General features: G+C 38.7%; 2 protein-coding genes across 3 annotated transcripts; one reads left to right on the forward strand and one right to left on the reverse strand.

The window, feature by feature from the left end:
- Positions 1–23: 23 nt before the first annotated feature.
- Positions 24–10,895, forward strand: LOC113679359 (ATP-binding cassette sub-family C member 4). 2 transcript variants are annotated; one of them, XM_089189716.1, is made up of 8 exons: positions 24–301; positions 1,706–2,228; positions 2,912–3,294; positions 4,576–5,933; positions 6,478–6,579; positions 6,886–7,048; positions 7,599–7,735; positions 8,064–10,895. In XM_089189716.1, the coding sequence occupies exons 1-8, from the start codon at positions 222–224 to the stop codon at positions 8,930–8,932; spliced, it is 3,615 nt and encodes a 1,204-aa protein (XP_089045842.1). In that variant the 5' UTR covers positions 24–221; the 3' UTR covers positions 8,933–10,895. The 2 variants fall into 2 exon arrangements, with proteins under 2 accessions (XP_089045842.1, XP_089045841.1); XM_089189715.1 differs by having other exon boundaries at positions 6,478–7,048.
- A 7,079-nt stretch (positions 10,896–17,974) lies between these two features.
- On the reverse strand, positions 17,975–27,143 carry LOC113679426 (A-kinase anchor protein 10, mitochondrial). Its single transcript, XM_027196386.2, has 12 exons — positions 26,910–27,143; positions 25,670–25,777; positions 25,012–25,064; positions 23,675–24,530; positions 23,497–23,581; positions 22,630–22,753; positions 22,378–22,520; positions 21,620–21,764; positions 20,345–20,583; positions 20,020–20,105; positions 19,516–19,568; positions 17,975–19,179 (listed from the first exon to the last, which is right to left on the reverse strand). The coding sequence occupies exons 1-12, from the start codon at positions 26,941–26,943 to the stop codon at positions 19,066–19,068; spliced, it is 2,040 nt and encodes a 679-aa protein (XP_027052187.2). The 5' UTR covers positions 26,944–27,143; the 3' UTR covers positions 17,975–19,065.
- Positions 27,144–27,163: the final 20 nt, after the last annotated feature.

Consider the following 27,163-nt stretch of genomic DNA (forward strand, 5'->3'; position numbering starts at 1 on the left):
AACACAGTTTGGTATTGGGGGGCGGAAATTTAAACGAAATAATCTCCAAAAGTTCAAATGTCCGGGGGGATCTTGGAACTGATCGACGCAATTTTTATTGCTTCGGTGAACCGATGCGTCGTTGACTCGAAAGCTTATTCTGTTGCGTTTAAGAGTTTGATATCCATTATTTCCCGAACGTAGTTTTCTGACGCATCGTTCTTTTTCATCTCGTCGAGCCAATGTCGTCGCAACGGTCGGCAAGTGAACTCTTACTTCAAGGCACGGTTGAAGTGCAAAGCTTTCCATATCACCATCAACGGTAAGCCGTTTTTTTATTAAGATTATTTAGTTTCACCAATTATGTTGATAATGAGAACTGGCCACCGTTGAGAGATTCTGAAGTAACGTTACGAGTCTCAGCCCTTCGTCAGAACAAATTTGATGTAAGTCGATTAAAACGGGTGAAACAAACTCAAGCGCGGATCGCATTACAATTAACGATTGTAAAACATAGTCTAGCTAATCCGCGCAATCTTAAAGTTAAAACGAACAGAAATATGACTCATTCTTGTTTATCCAGTGAGTTGTCTTGCTTTATTTTTCTTTTTTATTTAAAGAACATAAGTACGTGAGTTTGACGTTGAGTAATTTGTTGGGAGTTGGTACCTTAATCACCTACTATTGCATAATTTTCTACACGGTATGCTGGTTTGAAACTTATCCTCGTCCTATTTGTCATCTTTTCTTTTAATTTTTCAGGTTATAAATTACTAGAATGAAACGAAATTTTTTTCTTCATCTGAAAACTGTGAGCGATTGAACGAAATGTTAAGCTAAAATTTTCATTTAACCAGGAATTTGAATAATCACTTATGTGTCACGTAGCACTGTCTGCTTTCTTGTGAATTTAAGACTCGTCCAAACTAACCTACTCAGAAAACTGATTTACTAGATGTACTACTAGTAGTATTAATCATAGGTTTAAAAGGTTAGAAACCATAGACTTTGAAGGTGTGGGCAATGAGGGAAATTTCTCAGTACATCTGAAAGCTATGAGTAGATAAACGAAATGTTTAGTGAAAATGTACATTTCACCACCAATTTGAATAATTTTATTTACGACAGCACTAAAGAGCGAGAATCGTCTAAACTAACTTTGCTCACAAAACTAAACTATTAGATGAAATATTAGTAATAGTGACTAAGTAGGTTTATAAGTGCGGGCATTGATGCGCTGATAGAGCCTTGGGTGTGAGCCATGGGCGAAAAAAATTTCTTCGTTCATCAGCGAGTGATGAGCGTAAAAACGCATTGTTCAGTTGAAATGTGCGTTTGACCAGAACGCATTAACAATCGCGTGTTTCGACACGAAGCGTCTATACTCCTTCTAATGATCTTAGAAAATTTTCGGGAAAAAGAAAAACCTTAAGTGTCGTGACTTCGTGCTGTTCTTTGTTTTACAGCGCGTTGCTAAGTTTCAAGAAATCAGGCGATTCTATGCCGCAATAGAAACTGTCAAATAGAACGACTGCCTTCCAAAGCAGTACACACAAAAAGTCATACGGTTTTACAAAACACCATGACTTACTTACTGACCAGTGAGTAAGTTTATAACTCCTAGATGACGACTTGGTTCTGAAACCCAAGAAATGCACGAGTAGACGCTTAACGCTGCGTTGGACAGGCTAAGAATAAATGAGGATATTTTCTGAATATTTTGTAGGTCTCAAGCGATGGCACCCAAAGGCGGTTGGAAGTCAGTTTTGCATCGTTTTGCATCGTTTCTGTTTTTTTGTTGGATGAATGGAGTCCTTAAGAAAGGCAGTCAGAGACCTTTGGATCAAAATGACTTTTTACCATTGTCAGACGAGAACTGTGCCCGTTTTTTAACCGAAAAGCTTCGAACAAGCTGGGAAAGCAGGAAACATTACTGTAAAATAAATGGGAAAAGGCCCAAACTTTGGAAGAGCGTGTTTGATATGCTTTCTGTCAAAGATGTCATCATCATTTTGACAGGGAGTATATTGTTTTTCATAAGTCGCCTTCTCTTTTCATTGCTTCTCGGGTATCTCGTTTCTAGTCTTATGTCAGCTGAGGCAGAGAATACTTACATGATCTACGCCTGCGCATTAGCTTTGTGTCTCGATGGTTTGATGGGTGGCCTTGGTATCCATCATCTAAGCTACAGGTGTGAAGTTTTGGGGATCAAAATAGGCAGTGCCCTAAGGGGACTTGTGTACCACAAGGTAGACACGATCATAAAGAGTATTCTATTTTTTGTTGTCGTAAGGTCAATAAATCTTAACCTATTCGAAATAGAATTTTAACCAATTGCAATCAACCTATGCTAACCAGGAGGCCCAGAAGGAGAGGTTCATTGAACATGATAACTATTTGCTGATTCTCCGAGAGAATTATAGAACTCAAGCAATCCTGCCCACCAACGACCAAGCAAAGTAACACACAGTAATTTAGTGTATAGTTTATGGAAAAGTATGCTTCAAAAGCCATAAATTTTTTATTAAATCATTATAAAGTATATTCAGTATATTCGAAAGTTTCTTCAAATGTGCTGATAATGGCCAGACACAACGCGCCTGTCTCAAAAAATTTCTTCCATGGCTATTGCAGGAAAAATTTATTTTAAGTCAAGAATGCCTTTTTTGTGTAACTCCTTGTTCGAGTAAAGCACCTCGAGATGAAGAAGGAAAAAATTACTTTCATACGTCACAGGCAGACGGCCACCCTGCTGAGCGATATTCATCTGAAATGGCGACTGAATTGATGCGTCTGACACATATGAAGATAATTTGGTAAAGGTTCGATTATTCTAGTCTCGATACGCGGTCATGGAAATCATTTGAGATTAAAATCATATAGGGTTTAGAACATACCTCCCCTTTAATGTCAAACCTTCACTTTCTTTCAGACGCTTCTTCTCAGCGAGCAGACGTTACTGGAATTCACTTCAGGACGCTTATTCGACCTGATATCCAATGATGTTAAAACAATGGAAGAGGAGACAATCAAGTTTTTTTTCTTGACACCTTTCGCAGTACTTTCGTATCCGGGAACAATATTCCTCATTTACTATTTGATTGGCTGGCAAGCTGTTATGGGTGTGTTCCTCCTGTGTGTTCTTATGCCATACTTTGCCGTCTTGTCCTATGCTAACGCTAAGCTGCGCTTACGCACAGCTACAGTGTCCGATAAGCGAATCTCCTTAATGAATCAAGTAGTTTCCGGGATCCGCGCGATCAAAACGCATGCGTGGGAGGACGAATATCGGCGGAAAATCGAAGATATACGCAGGTAAGGTGAATGATTATGTTTAGTCAGAGGTTGGCTCTAATAATGTAAGCAGCGTTAAATCTATGTATGACCTCATTTAAATTTATTTATCATATATCTCAATGAGAATGTGCACTATGATTGGTCGATGCATGCGCCGATCAATTCGAAGCTTCAACACTTTCCCCCTCGGGTACCCCCCGAAGCATTCGTACTTTTGAACATTGGTTCATTCAAATTTCTGCCCTTCCCCCCCCCCCCCCCCGTTAAAATATGTCACAAATCGCGTTTTCTTAGTTCATACTATCAGTAACGTAACCTCGTTTTTTCGAGCAGAAAAATTGGCTCCCAAATTTGCAGTGCGAATCCCTAACTAGGTTAGTGAGGGGTATTTACCTGGAAGACAATTACGGATTACTCCATGGATATAGCTTTTCAGGGCCTTTTTCAATCAGTTTGATTCTTAAACAGGAGAGCGCAGTATTGAAACGAAGAACGGTATTATTCTTACGATAGTCGACTGTAGAAGTGAATCTCGATGTAAATATCTTTAAAAAACCCAACCTCAAATAATTCATTTACATCGCAATGCTTAACCTGATCAAACGGGAAAATTAACAGACGGTGATGTTCTTCATGAAACATTTAAGGTGGTACGCGCCAAAATTGTACCAAGTTTGGTTGCATCCGTCATTTCCGTGATTGTGGACCTAAATTATTTTAAAGTTCGAAATGTATATCCACAAATCTATTTATCTCTCCTCTAAGAGCTTTATTACCTAAGCAACTTAAATAAACCCTAAATAAGGCCTTGGACAGCTGAGTGAGCTGATCAGATTGCCTTCTTTAATAAAGAATAATTGACTATGTCTCGAAAGTGGAAATGTGATCATCGCAGTAAATTTTCCAATTTAAGCAATTGGAAAGAAGAAGCCTGAAAAAAATCAGGGCTTCAACGGGATTCGAACCCGTGACCTCCGCGATACCGGTGCGATGCTCTACCAACTGAGCTATGAAGCCACACATTGGGAGCGAGGTCAATTTATTGAGTTCATATCTTCCCGTGCAGTGAAATGATGTGGAGTTTATATGAAATAATTCATATTTGTACTGCGGTTGTAGATGAAACCCATTTCATAAATAGAGAACTGGTCCGTTAAAACCTATTAGTATAGAGGACACAGGTTAATACTGCTTTTCTCGAGCGCTCATAGGCTAGTTCGGAGGTGATTATAAAGAAGACTGGGGACGGGTTGCTACAAGAGTATGTCCACATAACATGTTATGAACTTTTATCTTCAGAAATGAAATCAACGTCATTTCGAAGAGGACAGCCATTCAGTCAAATATCGATGCCTTGTTGTACAGTGCAACGCCATTAGCTACTCTGGTGTCAGTAATTACTATGGTGCTTACGGGCCAGACTCTCACGCCCGCCAATGTTTTTATGCTTCTATCGTTTATGGGTGTTTTAAAATTTTATGGCATGTTGAATATAACAAATGGTTTCATAGGAACATATGACGCTTACGTTTCGCTTGGAAGAATCGAAGAGTTTCTTCTTTTAGAAAACTTATCAGAAGCCTCGGAGGATGATGAAAGTAAAGAGCACCCACAAAAGGCCAGGAGTACCTTCACTAACCAGAGTCACGGCTACTCAAAAAAGGAAGCCGAAAATGTGGAAAATTTTTTCGATGCTTGTGAAGCAACGGAATTAAGGCCTACTAATATATGTGTGTCTAATTTAACCTGCACAAAAAAGAATTGTGAAGATGAATTTATTCTCCAGGATATCAAGTTTGTTGCACCTTCGAAGAGTTTAACAGTCATCACCGGCCCAGTTGGAAGTGGTAAGTCTACTCTGCTTTCAGCTATCGCTGGTGAAATTTCCAACACGAGTGGCATGATTTCTTACCGAGGCAAGGTCATTTACTTGCCTCAGACTGCTTGGGTGTTCTCGGGAACGATAAAAGAAAACATCCTTTTTGGCCAGCCCTTCGAGGAGACCAAGTACGAAAGAATAATCGACGTCTGCACTCTGAAAGAAGACTTTCGGCGGTTACCTGGTGGTGACCAAACAGTAGTTGGAGAACGCGGCGAGATTCTGAGTGGAGGACAACAGGCGAGAGTAAGTTTAGCTCGTGCAGTTTATGCTGACGGAGATATTTATCTATTGGATGATCCACTGAGTGCTGTCGATTTTAAAGTTGGCCAACACATCTTTAACAAGTGCATCAAAGATCTATTGGGCGATAAAATCGTTCTGTTTGCCTCTCATCAGCAACAGCATATGGAAAATGCTGATGAAGTGATTGTGTTGTACAAAGGGCGCGTCCTCGACAAGGGACGCTTTACTGAGCTGCACGAAAAAGGTGTAATCGGCTCAACTGTTGACCCACCATATAAAGCGCAAGCAGCTCTGCGGAAAGACGAAACAAAATCATCTGATAACTTTGCCTGGGAGAATACAGAAAAACACGTTGATGCCGAAAAATGCAAGAAAATACTTGCTCTGTCCAATGAAGCAAGGAGCTTGGAGATAGCAAAGGAGGATCGTACAATCGGAGTAGTGACATCCAAGCTCTATTGGGACTACTTCAGAAGTGGAGCGCATCCCCTAATGATAACTGGAATGGTTGGTTTTATTCTCCTTACTCAAGGTAAACTTATTGTTATACCGAGTTACAAGCCTTGAGTTAGGCTCTAAAAGGAGATACAGTGATTTTTTTTCTATTTGCATTTAACAGTATTTGTTAAAATTAAAATTAGCTGGCATAAAAACCTTGTTTACAACCTGCAAAACAGGTGGCATTCCTCAGGCATACTACAACGAGTTTGAGACACACAAGAATGGAAAGGGCGAATGACGCGCAATCGAATAAGCACGTGTCTAGCCGCTCTCTTTTGCCTCGTACTTGGCTTTCACCTACCTTCACTCGCCTAAAAAAACTCAACTGAAAGGTCGCCTGTTTTGCAAGCTACCATGCCAGGAGCTTTCGAGGGCAATTTATTTTGATGGGTACCGTGGTTAACCGATTCATCTCACATATTGTAGTGTTTATAGAAACATCCTCAACCTACAGATATTTGTATCTAATGTAGGCAGGTAGTGCAGGTAGTAGCCTTATAAATCTTACTGTGTTCAACTAAATGATCATATCGAAATAATTATCAACTATCACATCTTAATTTTGTCTCTTTCAGCCATCATAGTTGCTCCAGACTTGTGGCTCTCGTTTCTTGCAAGGCTAAACCCAGAGGATCAGAAGAAGAAGACTTATCTATCTGTCTTCGCCTGTCTGGTTGGTGCGTGCTTTATATTTACTATCGTTCGGGCTTATGGATTCTTCCATGTTTCTCTAAAGTGCGCCGAGCGTCTTCACGATAAAATGGTTGTGGCCATTTTACAAGCACCTGTCCTGTTCTTTGATTCAAATCCAGTGGGAAGAATCCTAAATCGCTTCTCCAATGATATTGGCTGCGTGGATGATATGCTACCCAAAACAATCCTGTGGGCAATGCAGATGCTCTTACTTATATTTTTTCAAATTCTCGTAACAATTGCCACAAATGTTTGGCTCATTCTTGTTGTTGTTCCCATTTGTATGCTAGTCGTTTATCTTTCCAATCATTACTTGAAGACTGCCAGAGAACTGAAGAGGTTGGAGTCTATATCCCGAAGCCCAGTGTTCGCTCACTTTTCGGAGACTCTGATAGGACTAGACACGATTCGTACAAGAGGAAGACAGACACATTTTTTAGACACACTTTACAGGTATGTTAGAGCCATTGACTCGGGCTGTACTGCTAGAGCTGATAAAGCACAGGGAACGAGTGAGTCGTAATTGACACTAATTTTTCTAACTGAACTCACCCTTCAATTTTTGTCTGTTGAAATCCTTTCTTCCATGCGTCGAGACACTGTTTAGCAAGTGAACCTTTCCTTACTAGAAGTTCTTGGAGAGAAGTACCTATTTGGGAGGGAGGGGAGAGGCAAAGGGCCGTATTTTACCCCGAATAATCTCCTTAGAGCTTTTTTAAGCTGTTGTCGAATAACAAAACCAAATTATACGCAACGAGACAACCAGAACGAAAACTCAAAGTAAAAAACAAGGAAACCGCATTGAGTGCCCGAAATCGGCAAGGGACATTGAGCGGTTGGTTTTGCTTTTGAGTCGGATTTGATAAGAGGTAGACTCGAGTTTGCAGGTCCAATTAGAGAGCAAAGTAAGACAAAGCCAATGCTATGCAGCTTTTTTTCTACAGTCAACTGAAAATTTCTCTTTTATGAAAATTAACTATGATAAATTGACTTGTCCCCACAGATACCAAGATGTTCATAATCAGGCGTACATTATGGTGATGGCCAGTGCTAGGTGGCTCGGTATGCGCTTGGATTGTCTCGCTTCCCTGTTAGTCGGTGCAGTTGCTGTGGCTGCAGTCTTGGTATCTCAAGATGCCGGTAAGCTCAAGATTCTTGGTAACGTTTTTGAGTCTTTCTATTTATCACGAATTTGTATAGTCATGTATTGAGACAGCATGCACTACTGGATTATTAAATAAGCGAGACTATACACGCACTCTCATTGGTCGATAGGTGTGTACAGTTGTGATATTTTAGATTCGCGATAATTCTTGGAAAATGTATTGTGAAAGCAAAGTGATAAAGGACTATTTCCGTGTCTAAATAGCCTCAACTATACACAAGTGGCTTGGAGAGTGGTGTACCCGAAAGTTATGCAAACCCATAGGGCATCAAATATGTAAAGCTTTGACTGTTTTTTTTCCAGCTTATGCTGGTCTCGCTCTTGTATACGTCATCCAAAATCTGAGCATGGCTCAATACGCTGTTAGAAAAACCTCTGAAGTGGAAAGCTACATGACGTCAGTTGAGCGAGTTATGGCCTACACCAAACTTGATCATGAGCCTGGATACGAGGAAGAACAAACACCCCCAAAAGACTGGCCTCAGAGAGGAAGTATTGTGTTGAGAGATGTATCATTGACGTACTATCCGGGGGGACCTCAAGTGCTGAAGAATATCAATCTTAGTATCAAAGGAGGAGCAAAGATCGGCGTTGCCGGCCGGACAGGAGCTGGGAAGTCATCTTTCGTAGCAGCTCTTATGCGCATGCCTGATGCCGATGGAGAGATAATCATCGACGATGTTCCAATTAAAGACATAGGCCTCCAACAAGCCCGACGAGGTATCTCGATTCTTGGCCAAAGGCCCGTTCTTTTTAGCGGATCATTGAGAAAAAATCTCGACATTTTAGACAAGTTTCAAGACGCTGAATTGTGGCAGGCTTTAGAGGATGTGCAACTGAAAGATTTTGTCGAGACATTTGAGGCCAAGCTCGATCACGAACTGCTGGAACATGGCGCTAATGTGAGTGTCGGCGAGCGGCAGTTAATTTGCTTGGCTCGTGTGCTGTTACAGCGAAGTAAAATCGTCGTCATGGACGAGCCAACTGCGCATGTAGACCCAGACACAGAGCAGACGATCTGGAATGTAGTGCGGGACAAACTGAAGGAATCCACTGTCATTACTATTGCTCACCGTTTGAACACGATAAAAGAATGCCAGAAGATTTTGGTCTTAGAAAATGGAAAAGTTAAAGGATTTGACAAATTTGATTCAGTAATGAATAATGCGTAGAATGTGGCCTGAGACAAAAGAGCTCGATTGCCAAGTCTGATCTGATCCTGCAGAGTTCGAATCCTGCACATTGTGGAAATGAAGAAGAGGTAATGAGTGACAAAAATATTTCGCTCATGGCTCGGTTTTTGCCCCCACCGCGCCCTCAGCTTATTTAAAATCTCTCTTGCTGTCATGCCTTAGGGTGTCACGGAACGCCGGAAGCGTTGCGTGACATTCTATCGAATACCTGCGAAGGAGAATTTGCTATCCGTTGGCAAAGCCCAATATTGGTGGCAAAACGTACACTGAAACAAGGCATTTTGTTTGGTTTAATGCCTTCACGGTTTCTCGTTATGGTTGTCGTGATATTACCTAGTTTCCGGCCAACGGTTATAACACTTCAAGGCCACCTTATACAATTATTCACTGGTGATTAAGTTTTTTGACTAGTTCTGTTTATTGTGCTTTATAACAAACGGGTGTGTTCTTACTTCTCCTGCTCTTGACAGAGAACCACAACAATGGTCTTCTCGTCTTGGCGTCTTGTGAGTAGAACTTAATTAAGATGGTGTTTATTAAGAAATGTTCCAAGCTTTACCGATGTTGTTAATCTACATACAGCCCTTTGAAACAACTTCAATAAACGGGCTACGCGGAAAATATTACGTTCCAAGGTCGCCACATTATTCACATGTATAGGTCTCAACCGAGTTCAAGATGATGCCCTCTAATATATCAGGTGATAATCGTTAAAAAAAAAAAAAGAGTGAAAAGAGAGAATCAAATGAGCATATCACGTCACTCTATAACATAACATGAGGGTCTTATGACTGTTATGGCCCCAGACGGTTCGTGTATTAACTGAGACTCAAAGGTGTCATTCAGTGTCTTCCCGTCTTGAAATTGCGTTCAGTTTTGCATTTACGACTGTAATGTTTCCGAATTGTTTACTCAAATTCCATTATGATTGACACGGATTCAAGGACAAGCTTTGTGGCTTTTACTCTCCTCCTTACTATGTCAACAGCTGCATGCCTCTCAAGCTCTGGCGCTAACAAGTGCTCTAGAGCACAAGACTGCAGTACAGGAAACGGTTCATATGAATGCTGCTCTGGTTCTTGTGTCCAAGGAAGCAATTGCCTGGGAGAAAACTGTGAAATAAACCGAGATTGCTCTACATCTGAAATTTGCTGTCGCAAGAAATGCGTCGATAGCCTGGATTGCGTAGGACAAACTTGCTCTTCTGACAATGACTGCCAGAGGAAAGAAGTGTGCTGTTACGGATCGTGCAGAATAGAACTATTGTGTAGCGACTTCACCCTGCTGATTCTCATTTGTCCTGTTGGTATAATCGCCATTGTATCCATTTCCTCCTGCGTCTGTCGAAGAATCTGCTCCAAGACTTCCATTTCCATGAAACGGTATCCATTTTCACTGGAGTTTTCATCGGGGAGCCTTTTATCGAGTTCGCTTATCAGCTCTTCGCGACCGCTTAAGCTATCGTCCAATTTCGTCGCACATCTGTTCGATACACCTTCAAAGGACGTAAATTTTCCTGAAGACTTGACTCACAAGGTGGCTAAGATACACGAAGGTCCAAAGCCCGAAAAAAAAACCCAGTATGGTTCATTTTAAGAAACATCGAAACTTTGAATACATTTATTGATAATGTGTGTACCGTACAAATGGCAAAATACTGAGTGTTGCTGTTTGTCTCAATAATACTTTTACTTTTATGCTTTTCAGTTCGAACATGTGGTGATTATTAGGAGAGGATATTATGATATTTTGGACAAGTCCTGACGGTTTTAAAATGAATTACATTTCTCGTATTTGATTAACCCTTAACAGTACCACGGGTATGTTAATATTTTTAGAGAAAACTGAGTGATGTTAACAAGACCAGTTGTAGATAAATTTCCGTTTAATAATAATAGATAAATAATAAATAAATAATAAAGCCCCATATGACCACTTATATTCATAACCAATAGAAAAATTTATATGAACTTGTTTAACTTATTATGGGATATATATCATATGATGACGTCACAATACGCATAATTAGCATAATTGGTAGAAATTTCATGCAGGACTAATTGAAAGAGTACTGTAACAAATTTATTTTAAAACCAGTGCCTTTCTCAGAAAAACATGACCTTCAAACATTGAAAATAACATTTTCTGGGTTAATAACACTTCTCTGCACACAAATTTGGGCCATTAAGGTTAATGTAAAGGCATAAATTATCTTATGAGTGACAAAATCTTGGGGTATTATCTAAGGGAAAGTCTTAGAGTAAGTCATGTTCAATTTTAAAGAGCTATTCCTCTTCCTCTGGTGCCAGGCCTCCTCCTTCCTTCTTTCAGACTTTGGGAGCCTTCATGATCTCCATTATTGAAATAGAAGTCTTTCAATGTGTAGTATCTGAGAAAACAGGGCTCCAGGCACATGCGCACTCCACACTGCACAGCTCTAAAAGGTATCTACATGCTGTAGGTGAACCTTGTGAGTAGACCTTTTGTCCTTTCTCACTGGTTGGTGAAAGCTTTCTTGGCTAAATCTAATTTCAGGATTGGGTGGCAGCCACATTTGAGTGTCCCTCCTGAAGGAATTTCCTTCAATCAAGTCACTTATCTATGACTTTCTGAAGTCTAAAGCAGTTCTGGTGGTATGATTTGGAGATTTCCTTTCCAAAATGTGTGCATTTAAAACACATACTTCTATGAGGTAGGAAAAAATCTTATAATACCACACAGCACCTCTCAATAGTCTTGCATACAAGTTGACTCTTTGATCGAAGACATCAACATCACCCATGTAAGCATTGTACAGAGGCCAATTACTTTCACTGATCTTTCCACAGCATCAGAGTCATCTTCTCTTGTGGGTCCAGTGCCTAAGAAACTGACAGATCTTCTGTCACAGCATGTCATGCAAGTCAAAGTATCTTTCTGTCTGTAAAGGGAGTCTCCTCTTTTCAGACTTTTTACCTGGTTTGACTTCGCATCACAAATGTCTTTGGGCAGGCTTAGCCCGTACCAACAAGCCAAAGTTTTCCTTTCCTCTAGTTCCTCCGACAGCAGTGTAATAATTATCCATAAACACATAGTAGCCTTTGCTGGTCAAGGAAAGGTTCCTTCCATGACATAACAGCCCTTTTTCCTAGATCTTTCTGGACTACATTGGCTTCCTTTCCAGTATATACCTTGCTCCCTAGAACATAGCCTCTGGTTGATTCAGTCCACGTTAAGGCCTTGATTCCAAACCTGCCTGGTTTTATGGGGATGAATTACCTAAAATGAACTTTCCCTTTGACTTGATCAAGGTTTCATCTACAGCAAGTTGCCTCTAAGGACTGTAAACTACCCTAAACCTCGGTATAATCAAATCCAGCAGAGGCTGAATTTTGTATAACTTGTTGAAATTTGGTGAATCAGGCCTGGGAGCTAAGGAATTATTAGCAGAGTCTGAAGAAATCTTGTTCTTGGCATAGTGGTATCAAAGAATGGGGTGGACAGCATGGGGTCAGTACTCCAGTCGGGAGGGATATTTGCCTTATTAATAATTCCCACACACAAATATATAACAGCCTAACCTTTCATTTCTTCCACAAACACTGGATACCACACAGACTTTTCTGCAGCTCCTCGTTTCTGATTCGCATACAGATTAGTCTGAGCAACTAAAAACTCCCATACCTGAGGAGTGGAGAACAGATCAAAAAACCCTTTGCTCAATGTCAAAGATCTAATGTTTACATTTGCTGCCAATCCCACGAGTTCACTGAAATCAATATCATCCCTTCTTGTTATTTCTTCGCTCCATGCCGGTACTTCTTCTTCCTCCTCTAGGTCTTCATCATCCTCACTTTCCAGTTCTTCAGACTCATCCCCACTAGATTCTGCAAAATCATCGGAGTCAATCTCTTCTTCTGACTCGCGATGTTCCCAAACACTGACACGAGCCAAAGGTAAATAGTCTTCGTCGATAAATTCGATTTCCACATCGTTTTCATCAATTCCAGAATGCTTCAGGTGATATTCCGCACCCCGCGATTAAAAAAAAAACCGCACACAAGATGCACTCGAAATTTAAATTTTAAAATCTTTTATTTAAACTCACTAAATCTCACTACCTCAAACTATTCACCACAATTGCTCGTTAAAATGACCTCGTATATTTCTATATCTATGTATAAAAGTTAGGAGGGAAAATTTGCACTAAAAGACTGACAAAGGAGGCGTAAACTGTTAAGGTGATTGAAACCAAGGTTGCGATTGGTTGATTTAAAGCGAAACTTTGAATGTGATTGGTTTATTGACCTGTTCGAAAACAAACCGTCCAGCAACAACTTGGCAAGTGGATAGGTGGAAAACAGGAGTTTTTTTAAACCGACCACTATCGAGGAAATTGTAATTTTTATGATTACACGAGTCACAATAATGATAACTTTCGGAGTGAAATTCTTTCTAAGGCACAGTTGCTTGGTGTACTTGTATGGTACATTGCTAATTAATCATTGCTAACTTGCGTTTATCAGTTAACTCTACGATTAAAAAAAAAAAAAAACGAGAAAAAAATTGTTTTTCAGGGAATGGCTGAACCGGATATTCACTTAATATTGATAAGAACACAGGCCTGATAAGGCAAGGAAACATGTGCGACTTAAAGCTTAAACCGCTGACTTGATTATTCCGCAGGAATTATATCGTTCAGGTAAGGAATTTTTTGTGTCTTGAAAGAACAATTTTTGCGATTCGGAATAACTGAAACTTCGACTAACTATGCAGCACATAAGCAAGAAAGGAAACAAAATTTCCACATCTAAACACTTTTAAAATTTACAGCGAGGAAAGACACGTGTCGCATGACTTGAGTGTCCACTGTAATTTTTTGCAGGGATTTCACTTTGCGGATGGTATTTTCCACTAATCTAAAGGTTTTATCTTGATGGAACACAACACCAAATTCCCCGCTAAACAAACACATTCCACGCTGCAATGCGTATGTTCCGCAAGAGGTCACACATGACGTAAAAATGTGATAAAAACGAAAAAACGGCACACGAGGTGCTGTGATCTAATACTGTATAGACCCACGCCAACATGGAATCTATTTGTTTTACGAGATAAAAAAGCGAAATGTTGTTTATAGTGACGACATCCATGCGTCTGTTCCTCAATAGATCATATTTAGGAACCATCAAAATCCCTGTTTAATTCAACTAATCGTACAAATTTACAGGGAACCAAATGATCAATAGGTGAAAGGGAGAATTTTTTAGCAGATAATGGGGGCCTTGTGCTGTAATCAGCCATCGAATATGAGATGAACGCAATCACCCTTGACTTATCGATATTAATTTGTTCAGAGATAAATGACACCTTTTGGTTTCTACTGGGGCATAAAAAGTAACCCTAAGAGCTAAATAGTCGTTTTACAAGGGCGTTCTATTGTTTTTGTATTGTCTCATTGGAAGTATGAGGTATGACTAGCAAACATCAGTTAACGTGGAGTTGTTACCTTAAATAGAACAGCTCTTCTCACCATAATCATCCTGAAACCATTCAACCTTTAAAAATATTTTGAATATAGATTTTGGCGAAACTACAGCTTTTGTTGCAGTAATTAGATAGAGAAAACAAAGGGTTTCGTTACCCGTCATAATAAGCCTGACAAACGCGCACTTAATGTCAGATGACCTACATGACCCTAGAAATCTATCTTCGGTAAACCTCTAGTTCTACTCATCAGAACAATTAGTTTTCGTTCTCTTGCCGAGCTGGATACATTTTGCTCTACTGCAGTAAACCCATTCAACAACGCAGTTAAATTTCCTTCATAGCCACTGGGGACTTTAGGAACACCACGATGGCGACGGGTGTTACTAAACCGTGGATCGGCAGACCGCGGAATCTCCACAACCACCGGAACCAGCGGAACCAGCGGAACCATTAGTTTTTTGTAAAAAAAATAATAATAATGAAATAAAATAAAATAAAATAAAAGCTGAAAATACCGTAACATTGTTCGAAATTTCGTTTACGGGTATAAAAAAGATAAAGAGAGAACCTTATCTACCTTGACTACCTTGACGTCCAACCACAGGACATCCAAGCTCACACAAACAGCCTCTGTAAATATGCAAATATGTTCAAAATGCGCAATGGTGGAGATATAAGGATTTGCATGGAAATGGAAATAAACATTTATGCTCTCGACCTTAAAAAATCTGAACTAGTTCTGAAGAAGGATTAATTTACCCCGCTTAAGTGGTTGTCCTTTTGCATCACGTGAATTTCTTGGGCTGATTTAGGGAAATTCGGTTTTATTTCATTTGCTTAGCACTCTACATAATCCTTTCCAAGACAAATTTGTGAATAACGCCAACCAAACGAATCCACTGGAAGCAAAACACTGTGAATTCGCGAGTCCGGACACCCCGATCACCCCGATCACGTTTTTATTTTGAATTCAACACGACATCCACGTGTTAAGCCGAAGTAAAGATGTCTTACTGTCAGAAACGGTTAACGAATCGAGCTATTGGCGAAAGTCTTAAAAGAAAATCATAATGTTTTTCGGCAACGTTTTACCACACGTCGCCATGGTGACACCTTAAACTCCCTACCGATTGGGCTAGTCTGAAAGGAGCCTAATCGACCGCTACGAAGGACAATAGTTGAGGTTTTCAGCTTCCTACTAGGCTAGTACTGTTGTATGCTCTAAACTGTGAGGGAGGGGTGAGCTAAAAGCTCTTAAATTGTTGTACCGCAGGGAGACGCAGTTAATAAGTACGTGAAAGATGGCTTCTTCTTTTTGTCGTTATTGTTCTTAATAGGGACCTTGAGAAAACAACGTCGGCGACGGAAACGAGGACATGGCAAAACAAAAGATATAATGAGCAGAACAATAGCTCGGCACGTGCGTTTTAAACTATGTACATTTCTTAGCCGTCCTCTACAAAATAACGTGAAATCATCAAAATTTGCGTGGTCTGAGAAATGAAACCCCGAAGGCAACTTATTTGCTTCCATTTGGAACTCAACGCCGCTCTCATACGTTATGCTGAGGTTAACTTGCGGCGCCATAAGAGGTGATAAACGCATACAGTCATTCGCGAAATTCCAACTAAAAAGATATAATCATTTTTCAAATGGACGCCTTCCTTGGTGTTGCCGTCTTAACTAAAAGTCCCTAGTATACTTATAATAAATACGTAGGGTCTTTGCACTGCTAAAATACGTCCATTTTGTGTGGCTCTTTTCAACTAACCGTGTAGACAAGTTTTTAGGAACTTTTGCATATGGATTTCGTTGGTTTCTTGCAAACAGGACATATAAATAGGGCTGCTAAGACACAGACACGAGTGAAAAAATAAAGAAGAAATAAAATAGGCTTGTTCTGTGTACTTGAACCTTGGTGACACATGCGAGAGAAGGACATTGCAACGCTGCAATTAACACGACTCTATCTGATCGCATTTAAAACTGAAACGTGTCAATCCTATATTGACCTGACAATATTCGGGCCGATCTTCATCAAAACATCATTATCAAGCCCCATTCCTTGAATGAAGAGAAATATGTACCCCACAGGCAGCACAAGGTAGGCCTTGTTCTTAACATAAGTTTGGAGATAAGACTGCAAGTCAGTACGCTTTTCGTCTGAAATATTTTAAGGTTCTGTAAGCTCTTCAATAAGAAGTTATTTCCCTTTTGATTTTGAGGTTTAAGTGAAACACAGTTTACATTTATTTATTTGCGAGTTAACCAAGTTGCGTGTCTTTACCCACTATCAGAGGGCGAACTGAGCAAATACCATCACAAAAGTTCCCAAAACATCGGATAAAATTGCGCTTTTGTTTTGAAAATAGATTCCCTTGTTGTGATACAATGGATCTACTTCAAGCTCCCCGCCCCTTGGTGCATCTCACTGAATACTGGTTTAACGAGCGGAGTGTAGGTTACTGACCACCAGCTCAATGGAAAGGAAATCTTCAAGTGGATTCTGGCTAGTGCTCACCACAGTTGGGATAGTTTCTTTAGGCTTCCTCGCAGAAGACGTAGCATCTCAACGAAGAGGTCGCACAAACTGCTCAGTATTCACTCCGCCCAACACCAAGCAGCCTGGTAATACCTGCTTCGTGAAAGCCACATTCGCCCGGTGCAGTTGCATATATACTGAATTAGAGATGAGCCTCTGTGCAGCATGGAAACTATCAAACAAGACCTCCATAAGGGTATTCAACCACTTCATGAGAGAACAGACTAGTCGCCCTAAAGCGGCGCCCGTGACGGGAAGTTGCACAGGTTACACAAACATTATAAATAACTTGTACGGAAGCGATAACAGTGGTCTTAACTACCTCAAGGACCAAGAGGCAAAGTTTTACGGCATCGACATGAGTTTCTGTGAAGATATGTCTCAGAACAACCACCATGGTTGCAATTACACTCTTGTACCGGTCACCAACTTCCACAACAACTCCGCCGAAATGATTTTTTTTTACGTGGGTTCCTTCTCAAACGTCTCCCACCACATGATAATCGGTAAACACTACCAGATGAGCGCGGAGAAGTGCCAAGGGCTTGGAAACGCGTCTGAGGAACAGCAAATGGCTATTACAATGACCAGCACACAGAAAACGTGCAATGGAAACCCGCCACGCAGTTCTGGTATCATATTATTTGCCTCACCCATACTGGAACAGATGGTTTTCTTCTTCTGCGTGATCATCTATCTCAATTCTTTTCCATAACGGAGTCCTTGACCTATTATAACACTTCAATTTCACGATATTGAAACCTAATCATTCGCGTATTTTTGGTGAATGTAATTGAATACAGGATATAAGCTCACGCCGGAGACATTTATACTGATGTTCCAATCAGGATGTTTTGTGAGTAAACATAGGAGTTTCCTTATGCCTACGAATAGTCATGGTCAGAGATTCGACTCCTATTGAAAGCAATCTTAGTTTACTTGTAGCAGGAATTCAATAACTTTTAGCTTCGTTATCAGAAGAGTGAGAAGAATGGACGAAATGCATGCCGTCACAAGAAAAATTAACCCTTTAATTCCCATAAGCGATCAAGATAGAATTTCTCCTTACACTATCAATACAATATCAAGCAGACAAGTGATGAGAACAAAGAAAAATATCAATTAGGCGACTAGTAACTCATCCAATACTAAATTCTCGAAACTAATATCACTAGAATTGTATAGCAGACAGTAAGGAGAATTACCAATGAGATCTTGGGAGTGAAAGGGTTCACGCAGAGGATGGAATAAACAATAAACAGTAGAATATCCTCGTTTATGTACTTTGAACTAATTAATCTATTTGTTGTTATGATAACTATAAATCTGTTATTATCAATAAATTCCAAACAACATTTCAAATGTCATGCTTACTAAGTACAAATCTGTCTTTCTAGATCAGCTCATACGGGGGAAGAGATAAGTTTTCCTAAAAATCTCCATGTTAAATTTCGAAAAAAATTATTTTCACTGCCATTCCAAAATATGAGGTCAACAACAAAAAAGATACCTATATACATTCAATGTACCACTGTAGGGATGGCGCGCTCTCCCTTGTTTGTACTTACAAATACTGTTAATTCATACATCTTCTTGAAAATTTGAGAGAAGTTTAAACTCTATGCTAAAATCGAAAAAGGTCTTAAAAAATACTACTTTTTCTTAACATTCTTACGTGCCCATCTGTAAATAAGATAAACTGTCGAAAAATTTTGCTACCTTTTAATGTCTACACCTAAATGGCGCATTCTAACGAAACAGCAGTTTTCCAATTTAACGTGGAAGATAATCTTGGAGAGCATTCAAGGATTTGGTTTACAGGCTCTCTGATTGGTTTAGAAAACCTACACTACTTTGCCAGCCAATCAGAAACAAAGCCATTGCTTAGACATTCGCGTTTTCCCGCGTTTTCCCGCGCTTGAAGCTGATCACATGTGTTGACTTCGGCTCGTAAGATATTAATCTTTGTTTTGATTTTATGGGTTTGGTTTAAATGACACTTCACTAAAAGAAAACTATTTCAAGAAAACAGGGAAATTATAAAGAGTTTGCCTAACAGTTAACCCGAACACATTGTGATATTGAACTGTTCCTTTCCGATTCAGGCCATATCATCATCCTCTGTCCATAAGCCTGCTGAAGTATTTCCAGTTTGCTCTTTCTTTACGTCTTCAATTATCATTTTAGCAATTTTCCAAGCCATTTCTTCTTTAGCCTGTAATAGAGAAGGAAAAACTAATTATGATGAACTTACACAAAAATTATAGTCTGCATCTGCTAATTTGGTTTTACCAACTGAGATGATAATGTAAATTGGCCACCGTAAAGAGTTTCTAACGCTCTGACGCCAACACTCAATAAAAACTCTTCACGTTGGCCAATTCACATTACTGAACTCAGTTGATAACACCAAATTACCTTGCAAGACCCCAACCGACGCAGCACCACAGTTTCTTTAGAAACTTACCCCCTTTATGCACCAGCTAATAGTACCAATATACTGCTTAATTAGCAATAGCCTAAATGTAATGTGAAACTAAATGACTTTTACCTTATCTTCTCCTCCAGACACCAACTTCCTTAAGGCCTTTCCAAGCTTGGAAGCTTTAAAAACATCAGTCAATCAATCAATAAACAAATCAATCAAAATATCAGCCATACAGCCAACAAGCCTGTCACTCAGTCACCCTTTAACCCTTTACACCCTAACATCAGTATCTAAATTCTCTGTACTCTTCTCTGTACATTTCTTTTAGAACTGATCAGGAGAATTCGTGTAGTGACGAAAGCCTCTTAGGCTGGCAATAATTTCCTTTATACTCATGATCTTAATGAATGCTTTAGGAGCATTAATTTAAGGAGAAAATAGATGCGGGTCAGCGTAGTTGCACTCAAGTAGTTGTAGTCAAATGTGGACAGACATCCACCTTGGAAAAAGGAATAAGTGCCTAATAGCTTGACAATTGTGAAGAAATGGCCAGTAAAAAGAGGTTAGCAGAGGTTTAGCTGTACTTTTGTTGACTGATAATTTTGTCTTTAGTCAGGACATACGCACCTTTGGAGGTACCATTTCCTCTGTCTGGTTCAGGCTCAAAGACTGGTTCAAAAATTCCAAACTCATTCACCTTGCCAAGTGATAGCCTGGAAATGAAATAAATAATTGCTACACTTAAATGACCTTTTTACGAGGCATCTTAGTGACAAGCTGTCTTTGGACAGAAGCTATATAACTTGCAGTGGGCAACTCAACATTTGCTTAAGTTTTTTCCTGGAGACATACAATGATGCATTATTTCAAAACTAACTACTTTAAGAAAAAAGCTTAAAGCAGAGAGGAACTTCAGTCAAAAGTGACAAACAGACTTCTCCCAGGGACCTACCCAGCATAAGGTCTTTGCCAAAGAGCATCTGGGTCTTCTGTAAGATCAAGGTCTGAGCCAAATGTTGTCTTCACTAAATGACTATTTTCATATGTGTGAGTACCAGGTCTCCTAACATCATCTTCACTTCCAACAGAGGCCGACAGGGTCTGGGAGGATTGACTCTCACTAACAGAATTGAGCAGCTCTGTGAGGTACTTGTAGTAGATTGGGCTTGTAAGGAAACTTGGGAAAAACACCTGAAATTCAAGCCAACATACTAAATTAAAAATACATCTACAGGAATAAACATATTTAACAACCAAAACATTGCACCCTTGAACTCCCAGAAGTGATTGAGAGGTAACATCTCCCTATAATATCCATTCAATGTCTAGCAAACAGGTAATGAGAATATTTAAACTTATCAAATAGAGGTTGTTTTTCTTGTTCTAACACCAAATTCTCCTAACTAATTTAAAAGGAAATGTGTAGCAGCTAAAGGGGAGAATTAACAATCAGATCTTGGGAATTAAAGGGTTCAGCCCCAGAACCCCAGTACCTTTCCTTTCTTTTGAACAATGTTCGACCTACATGTATGAAAAATTGTAATTATTTCACAGAGGAATTTATATGAATATGAAGAATATTGGCAATGAAGTATAATCATTTGTCTCACAATGTATTCATTTCCTACAGCTCTATATGAATTGCTGAGTCTTCTTCAGGCTTAAAGGCTGACTGGATGCATCTCAACCTTATGAACCATTATTCTCAGCTGTGATTGAGTTGTGTTTAACAGCTACAATTGGCCCATTCATACCCTCAAGAAACCTGCCATGTGCTATTGAAATTTCACAATCCACATTGGCATTAGACTTTTAGAAAAACCATCATACCTCCCTACAGGAGCATAAAGTGCAACCCTTTTTATGTTAAGAGGAATATGTTTGCAGACATTATCACTATAAAATCCCTTTGGGGGAAATAAACCCATGAAAGTATTGTTTTGTTTGGGAAGGCAAAACACCAAAGAGGTAGGAACAAACCAATAAGGGGCAAGGATGGTGAAGGAAGGAGCAGATTAATGTTTTCAGAGGTTACAAGGAACATCAAAAATCTAGGACAAAATATTTCATGATGGATGAACAATGTTGAAACTCTTTTAACATACCCATCAGATACTGGGTTGTGGCTAAAGCCAAGCATCAACAAAACATTTCACCTTTCCAATATGGAATTAAATTTCAACAAAATTCTCAGCTATTTCTTCTATAATATGATCGAGAGGAATACCTCCTCAAGAAGGCAAAGGACATGTTCCATGGGTTTTGTAAAGCATTCTGGTAGAGGGCCACCTTCACGACAAATACTGTTCTCTATCTCAATTCTTGTAACATCATCAAAACCAAGAGGTACAGTTGCTTGCATGGAAAAATACCTACAGTGGTTTACAAATGCATCATAAATTCAGTATTGTGAAATGTTACAAAAGATTGGGCAATCTACCTTAAACACAAGTCATGGGATGGGTGCATACAACTGTTGGCAGAAAGGTTGTTAGAAAAAGGACAAAGTACAAGCAACAATCTCAATCAGGGTATCTGGTAATCAATGAATTTTAATAAGTGAAACAAACAAATTTGGACAAAAGGACTGATGAACCGCGGATAAATACTGACATGCACATGAATACAAGAGGAACAAAACAATAGAATATTACAAAGCAAACTTTATTCTTTAGTTCATCTCAAATCTGCTCTTGTTTAGTTCATATTGTTTTCCTTGTTCACCTTTTTTTTTATTATTTTTCATCTTGCTATGCTTCTTCCTTGCAGTGATGTTTTCTAAGATTTCCACGAAAACCTTTGGTCAAGGAGCCATGACCTGAAAACAACCCACAATGCCTTCCAAGGTTTTCACATGCACTTTTGTGTTTTTCCCAACAAGCTTTTGGCAAACAGCTGTATGTAACCATTTGTGGAAGTTTAAATCTGTTAAATTGCCTGTGAAACTAGACTAATTGGAAATGAAGGATGTAACAGTACACTTACTTGTCATATATAATCATAGCATCACTCAGAGCATGCTGTGCACTGTACTGGTTGATTTGGATTTGGGATTCTAAGTGAGACTGAAAATTATCCGCTGTTAGCCAGAACTCCAGCATATGTTGAGTTCCTTCTTGTTCTAGATACTGAAAAGGAAATAACAACTTGGTTGACTATCATTTCTTTTAGGCCTTCTACTTTCAAATTTGTTGACAACCTAAATCACATCACAATAAATTTACAAAAAGTACTGACCTCCATAAAATAAAACATGGCATTTTGATTGTACAAAATGTCTGAGAGAAACACTTTTCCACTTGTTAAGATATCAATTTGATGCTTACAATAAAAAGGACTGGCAAGAAAAGCAGGGAAGTACCTATAAAAAATAAAACAACAACAACAAGATCACTATGATTACTGGTAATAGGACTAAGAGGAGTCCAATTTGGTCAGTAATCATACAAGTGATTAACAAAATTGGATGAACACCAAGCGAGAGTCTGATTTGTTAATCACAAGTAAGATTACAGACAGAATTGGAGGACACAAAGTCCTGTTACCAATTAATCAAGACTATGACAAAATTTCAGAGAGAAATAAGACATTGGTTAGATGTTTTCACAAAAAAAAAAAACAAAAGTTATCAGGGAAATAATGCAAGACAACAGCATGTGCATGTGATGCCTTCTGTCCACTTAAACACATGACGGATTAACTGTTCCTTTAACTGTCCCGTCACATTGTCCAATGACAAACATGATATGTACACTGTCCTTTTAGTGCTCAAATCAGGCTGGTGTTAACCAATCACATTCAAGAATGTTATTAAAGTTTTGATTAATACCCCAATATCATGACTGAATTGGATTGTGACTTGATTAGACGGTGAAAGGAAAAATGAAATACTGCATTCTTCTTAATGATATCTTCAACAAAATGGTAAAATTGCAACAATGAAAGCAAAGCTTCAGAAATAGTTGCATTCACAAGGCCTTATTACAATCCTAAATACTTTCAATCAAGGCTTAGCATATCACATTAACACTTCTTTAGCAATGTTAGTGATATTGATATAAAATATGTTTGACTGTGTAAAAGACAACAAGAATGAAAACTTACATTCTTTCCATAACATCAAATGCAAACTTCTGAGCTGGTTGAAAGGAATCTGAAGAAATCTTTCCATCTTCACTGCAGATATTAACTGTTTGTATGCAACAAAATAGAATTACAACCTTTTCAGGAATTATAAATCCTATTTAAAAATCAGATAGAAAATAAAAGTCATACGACTCACTTTCAATCTGTCTTCGAATTGACTCCTCCAACCCTAATGGATTTGATGCTTCAAGTGAAATGTACTTGCTATAAATACTAATAGCATCTATGACAATACTTCGTGTTCTTCTCCGACGAAAACTATGTTCTCCATCCTCAAAGTCTGGTCTCAAATCAAACGTAACTTTAGATGTTCGCACTCCTTCTTTCATCTTTAAAGAACCTTGATTGTTGACCAGTGACTGATTACTACAGTCTGGTTGATTAATACCATTTTCTAAACTACTATTCATAATTGTCTGTTGCTCATTAGAGCCAAAGGATTCATTAGATCCGACAGCACAATTGCTGGTTTGTTTGTAATCAAAGTTATGTCCACAGTGATTACATACATCCTTCTTTGACAAGGAAAGGTTGATCAAATGTCCACAGTTTTTGCACAACAACAAACTATCACTAGCATCCTTTGAAATGGAATGAACAGCTGAGAATGGTTCTGGCCTATAACCAGTGAAGTCACCAAACTCATCATCCTCCACAGAGCGCAATTGATCCGTTGTCCCACTTGAAATGTAAGCGCCATCTACTGAATTTTTTAGAGTATACAACTGAGAAGAATCAGATGTGCCGTCACTAGTATCTCCAATGGCATTAGCACTTTCCCCTTTTGAAGACTTTAACTGCGACATAGTATTTATTCTCAAACGATTTATAGTTGATAATTTGAATGTCTCTACAGTAAGCCAGAAGTTTAACAAATTTGTGGCATTTTGCTTTTGCATGTATTCCATGAAATAAGGTAAAACACTGTCATCCATGAGCACTTCCACTAGAGTCTTGGACAACTGTGACCTTCTTCGAAATGTCGCCACACACTGGAATTAAAAAAAGCAATATTTAGTGTTATCCACAAGTTGTATACCCCTAATTAAATTTCCCAAATTATCCTTTCTGTAATTCAGAGGCACAAACCTACCCTTTTCAAAACCTCAACAGTGCATTTCTTCTTTTTCTTTGTAACAAAGCTAAACCCTTTAACTCCTAGGAGTGACCACCACAGAATTTCTCCTTACAAATTAGTACAATATTAAGCAGAAAAGTGATGAGAATAAAGAAAATATCAAGAAGGGAGATTATCAATTGGTCCAATACCAAATTAAAAAAAAATTTTTTTGCCAAGCCAATTTCACACTGCTCTGACTTATGATCATTTCCACATCAAAACCTACTAGGTTTGCCCCCCTGAAAAAAAAATTGTTGTTTCAGGGAGATCTCCCTGCTTTAACTTCTACATGCACAACAACCTCCTCCAAATCACATTAAAGTGCAGTGGAAAAATATATTCCAATGTAATACCTTGGCAGACTTCTTCTTTGAAATGCTTGCCAGCAACTTCCTGCATTCTTGAACTATAGAGAGAATAGAGCAAAGTGTGAGTGCAGTTAAGGAATTTGCCAACTATCTGCAATATGAATTATTGGGCCAATTGTCAAATTAAACAAATGTCACTACAAAGTGCAAGCAATTTGACTTTGGATGCCACCACTACAAATATTTAAGATCTTAAGCAAACCCTGATGGTAACTGCAAAGAGAAAATGGCAAAACAAAAGATCTTGTGGGAAGAACGATAACTCGGCACAGATGGTACATTTTAAAACTTTGCATATTTCTTTGACCACCTCTGCAAAAGTAGACTGTAAAATCACAAAATTTTCCATTTTTTGAGGACAGAAAACCATTTTCCATTTTGAACTTGATGCTGCACATACATGTTATACTTTAAGTTCCAAGGTATGGTGATGTTGGATTTTTTTTTATGATAACCAGTGCAACAGCTGTCGGAAAACCACAAGTTGAGGTTTGTGTTTAGAGTCAGATTAATGAGCAGCATTCAAAAGGAAAGACACCATGGTCAAATTTGTAGCAATTTTTGACTGGATAGGTTACAGGGAAGAAAGAAATATAACCTCTGGAAGCAATTATTGTTCTTTGCTACAGTTCACAACACTTACTCCCAATCAAGTTATTTCTTCCATCTCTGGTTTCAACTGGTGAAACTGGCTGCTTATTTTTTCCTTTACTTTTTCCAGGTTTAGAGTTCTTCCCTTTTGCCTGCTTATCTGAAAAATTAAAAAACAAAGATTATACATTACAATTAATCTCTCCAAAAAATGGAACATCTTAAAATAACCTGCCTAACCCTAACACTCACATCTAAAATACCTATCAGAAAAAGCATTCAAAACACTGCTACATGATCACGCATTCCCAGGTCAAAATGTGGTAAGAACAAAAAAATAGCACATAATGAACAGCCAAGTGTGTCAATGATGTTCTCACCACAATTGACATCTTCAGTGATCTATGACTTAAAAAACCCATGGTGACATAGAAACAATCAAAACTTTTGTAAAATTCAGCTTATAATATAATTGAAAACTTAAAACATGTCCACATTCCACTTAATAATTACCAATGATTTATTGTAATTATTGCCATGATTTGATGAATAAGACTTTGAAATAAACACCATCATTGATTACATATAGCTACAAAATGCCCTAAAACTTTAATTGAGGCTGCAGTATTTAACCTGGTAAATTATATATTGGCGCGATGAATTCAGCTTTTTAGAGGACATCAGCAGAACTAGGACAAAATGTGGACTGTGTTACCCCAATCTGACAACTGACAATTTTCATTAGAATTTCATTCCTTGACTTTTAAATTGCATAATAATTTCTTCTTTCAAGTAATCATCAGAAATCCTCGTTCATAAATGCAACATTAAGATCAATACGCAAAATGTCTGAGAATTAATTTTTATTGCTAATTAATCTTAATCCAAAATCTACAGCGCAAGGTACGTAGTTCACGATAATACAAGCTGCTTAATGAAATAAGATACATGTTTGTAAAAAATTTCTCAAAATTTTTTATATACCATACTGAATGCTACAGCGAAGAGAAAAATAGCAGTAGAGGATGAAAAAACAGCTGACTGTATATAGTACGAAAGACAACGTGCTCTGGTTTGTACTCTGTCAACTTAATATGTACAGTACACGCTGAGTACTCGCTATGTTAAAACAACCTCCTTTGCAAACTTTTTTCACACAGCCACTTCAAAAATCATATTTACGACAAGACGTGAATGTGTGAGAAAATATTGAAACACAAGGAACGTTTAAATTTCACTTGCAAAGGCTTCCGTTTTGAACAGGGTAGGCTAGCCGCGGAGTAGATGCTTACCTTTGGCTGAAGGTTTCCTCGAAAATCGCAGCATTCGAGCAACGAATTACCTTCTATATCCTTGGAAAAGTATATGCGACCTCCAGCGCTGAGTACAAGGCTGTTTCCAAAAAAGAAAACATTCCGAAAAGCGACGATTTCCGTGTAACTATTCCGAAGTTACAGACATGTCTGCTCTGAGCATTTTCAATATATTGCATTAACAAGATAAACAGCTGACCATACCTCAGGAATGCAGGCGTATAGAGGTAACG

The sequence above is a fragment of the Pocillopora damicornis genome, chromosome 12, assembly GCF_964200805.1.
Source record: "Pocillopora damicornis chromosome 12, jaPocDami1.2, whole genome shotgun sequence".
In the NCBI taxonomy this organism is placed as follows: domain Eukaryota; kingdom Metazoa; phylum Cnidaria; class Anthozoa; order Scleractinia; family Pocilloporidae; genus Pocillopora; species Pocillopora damicornis.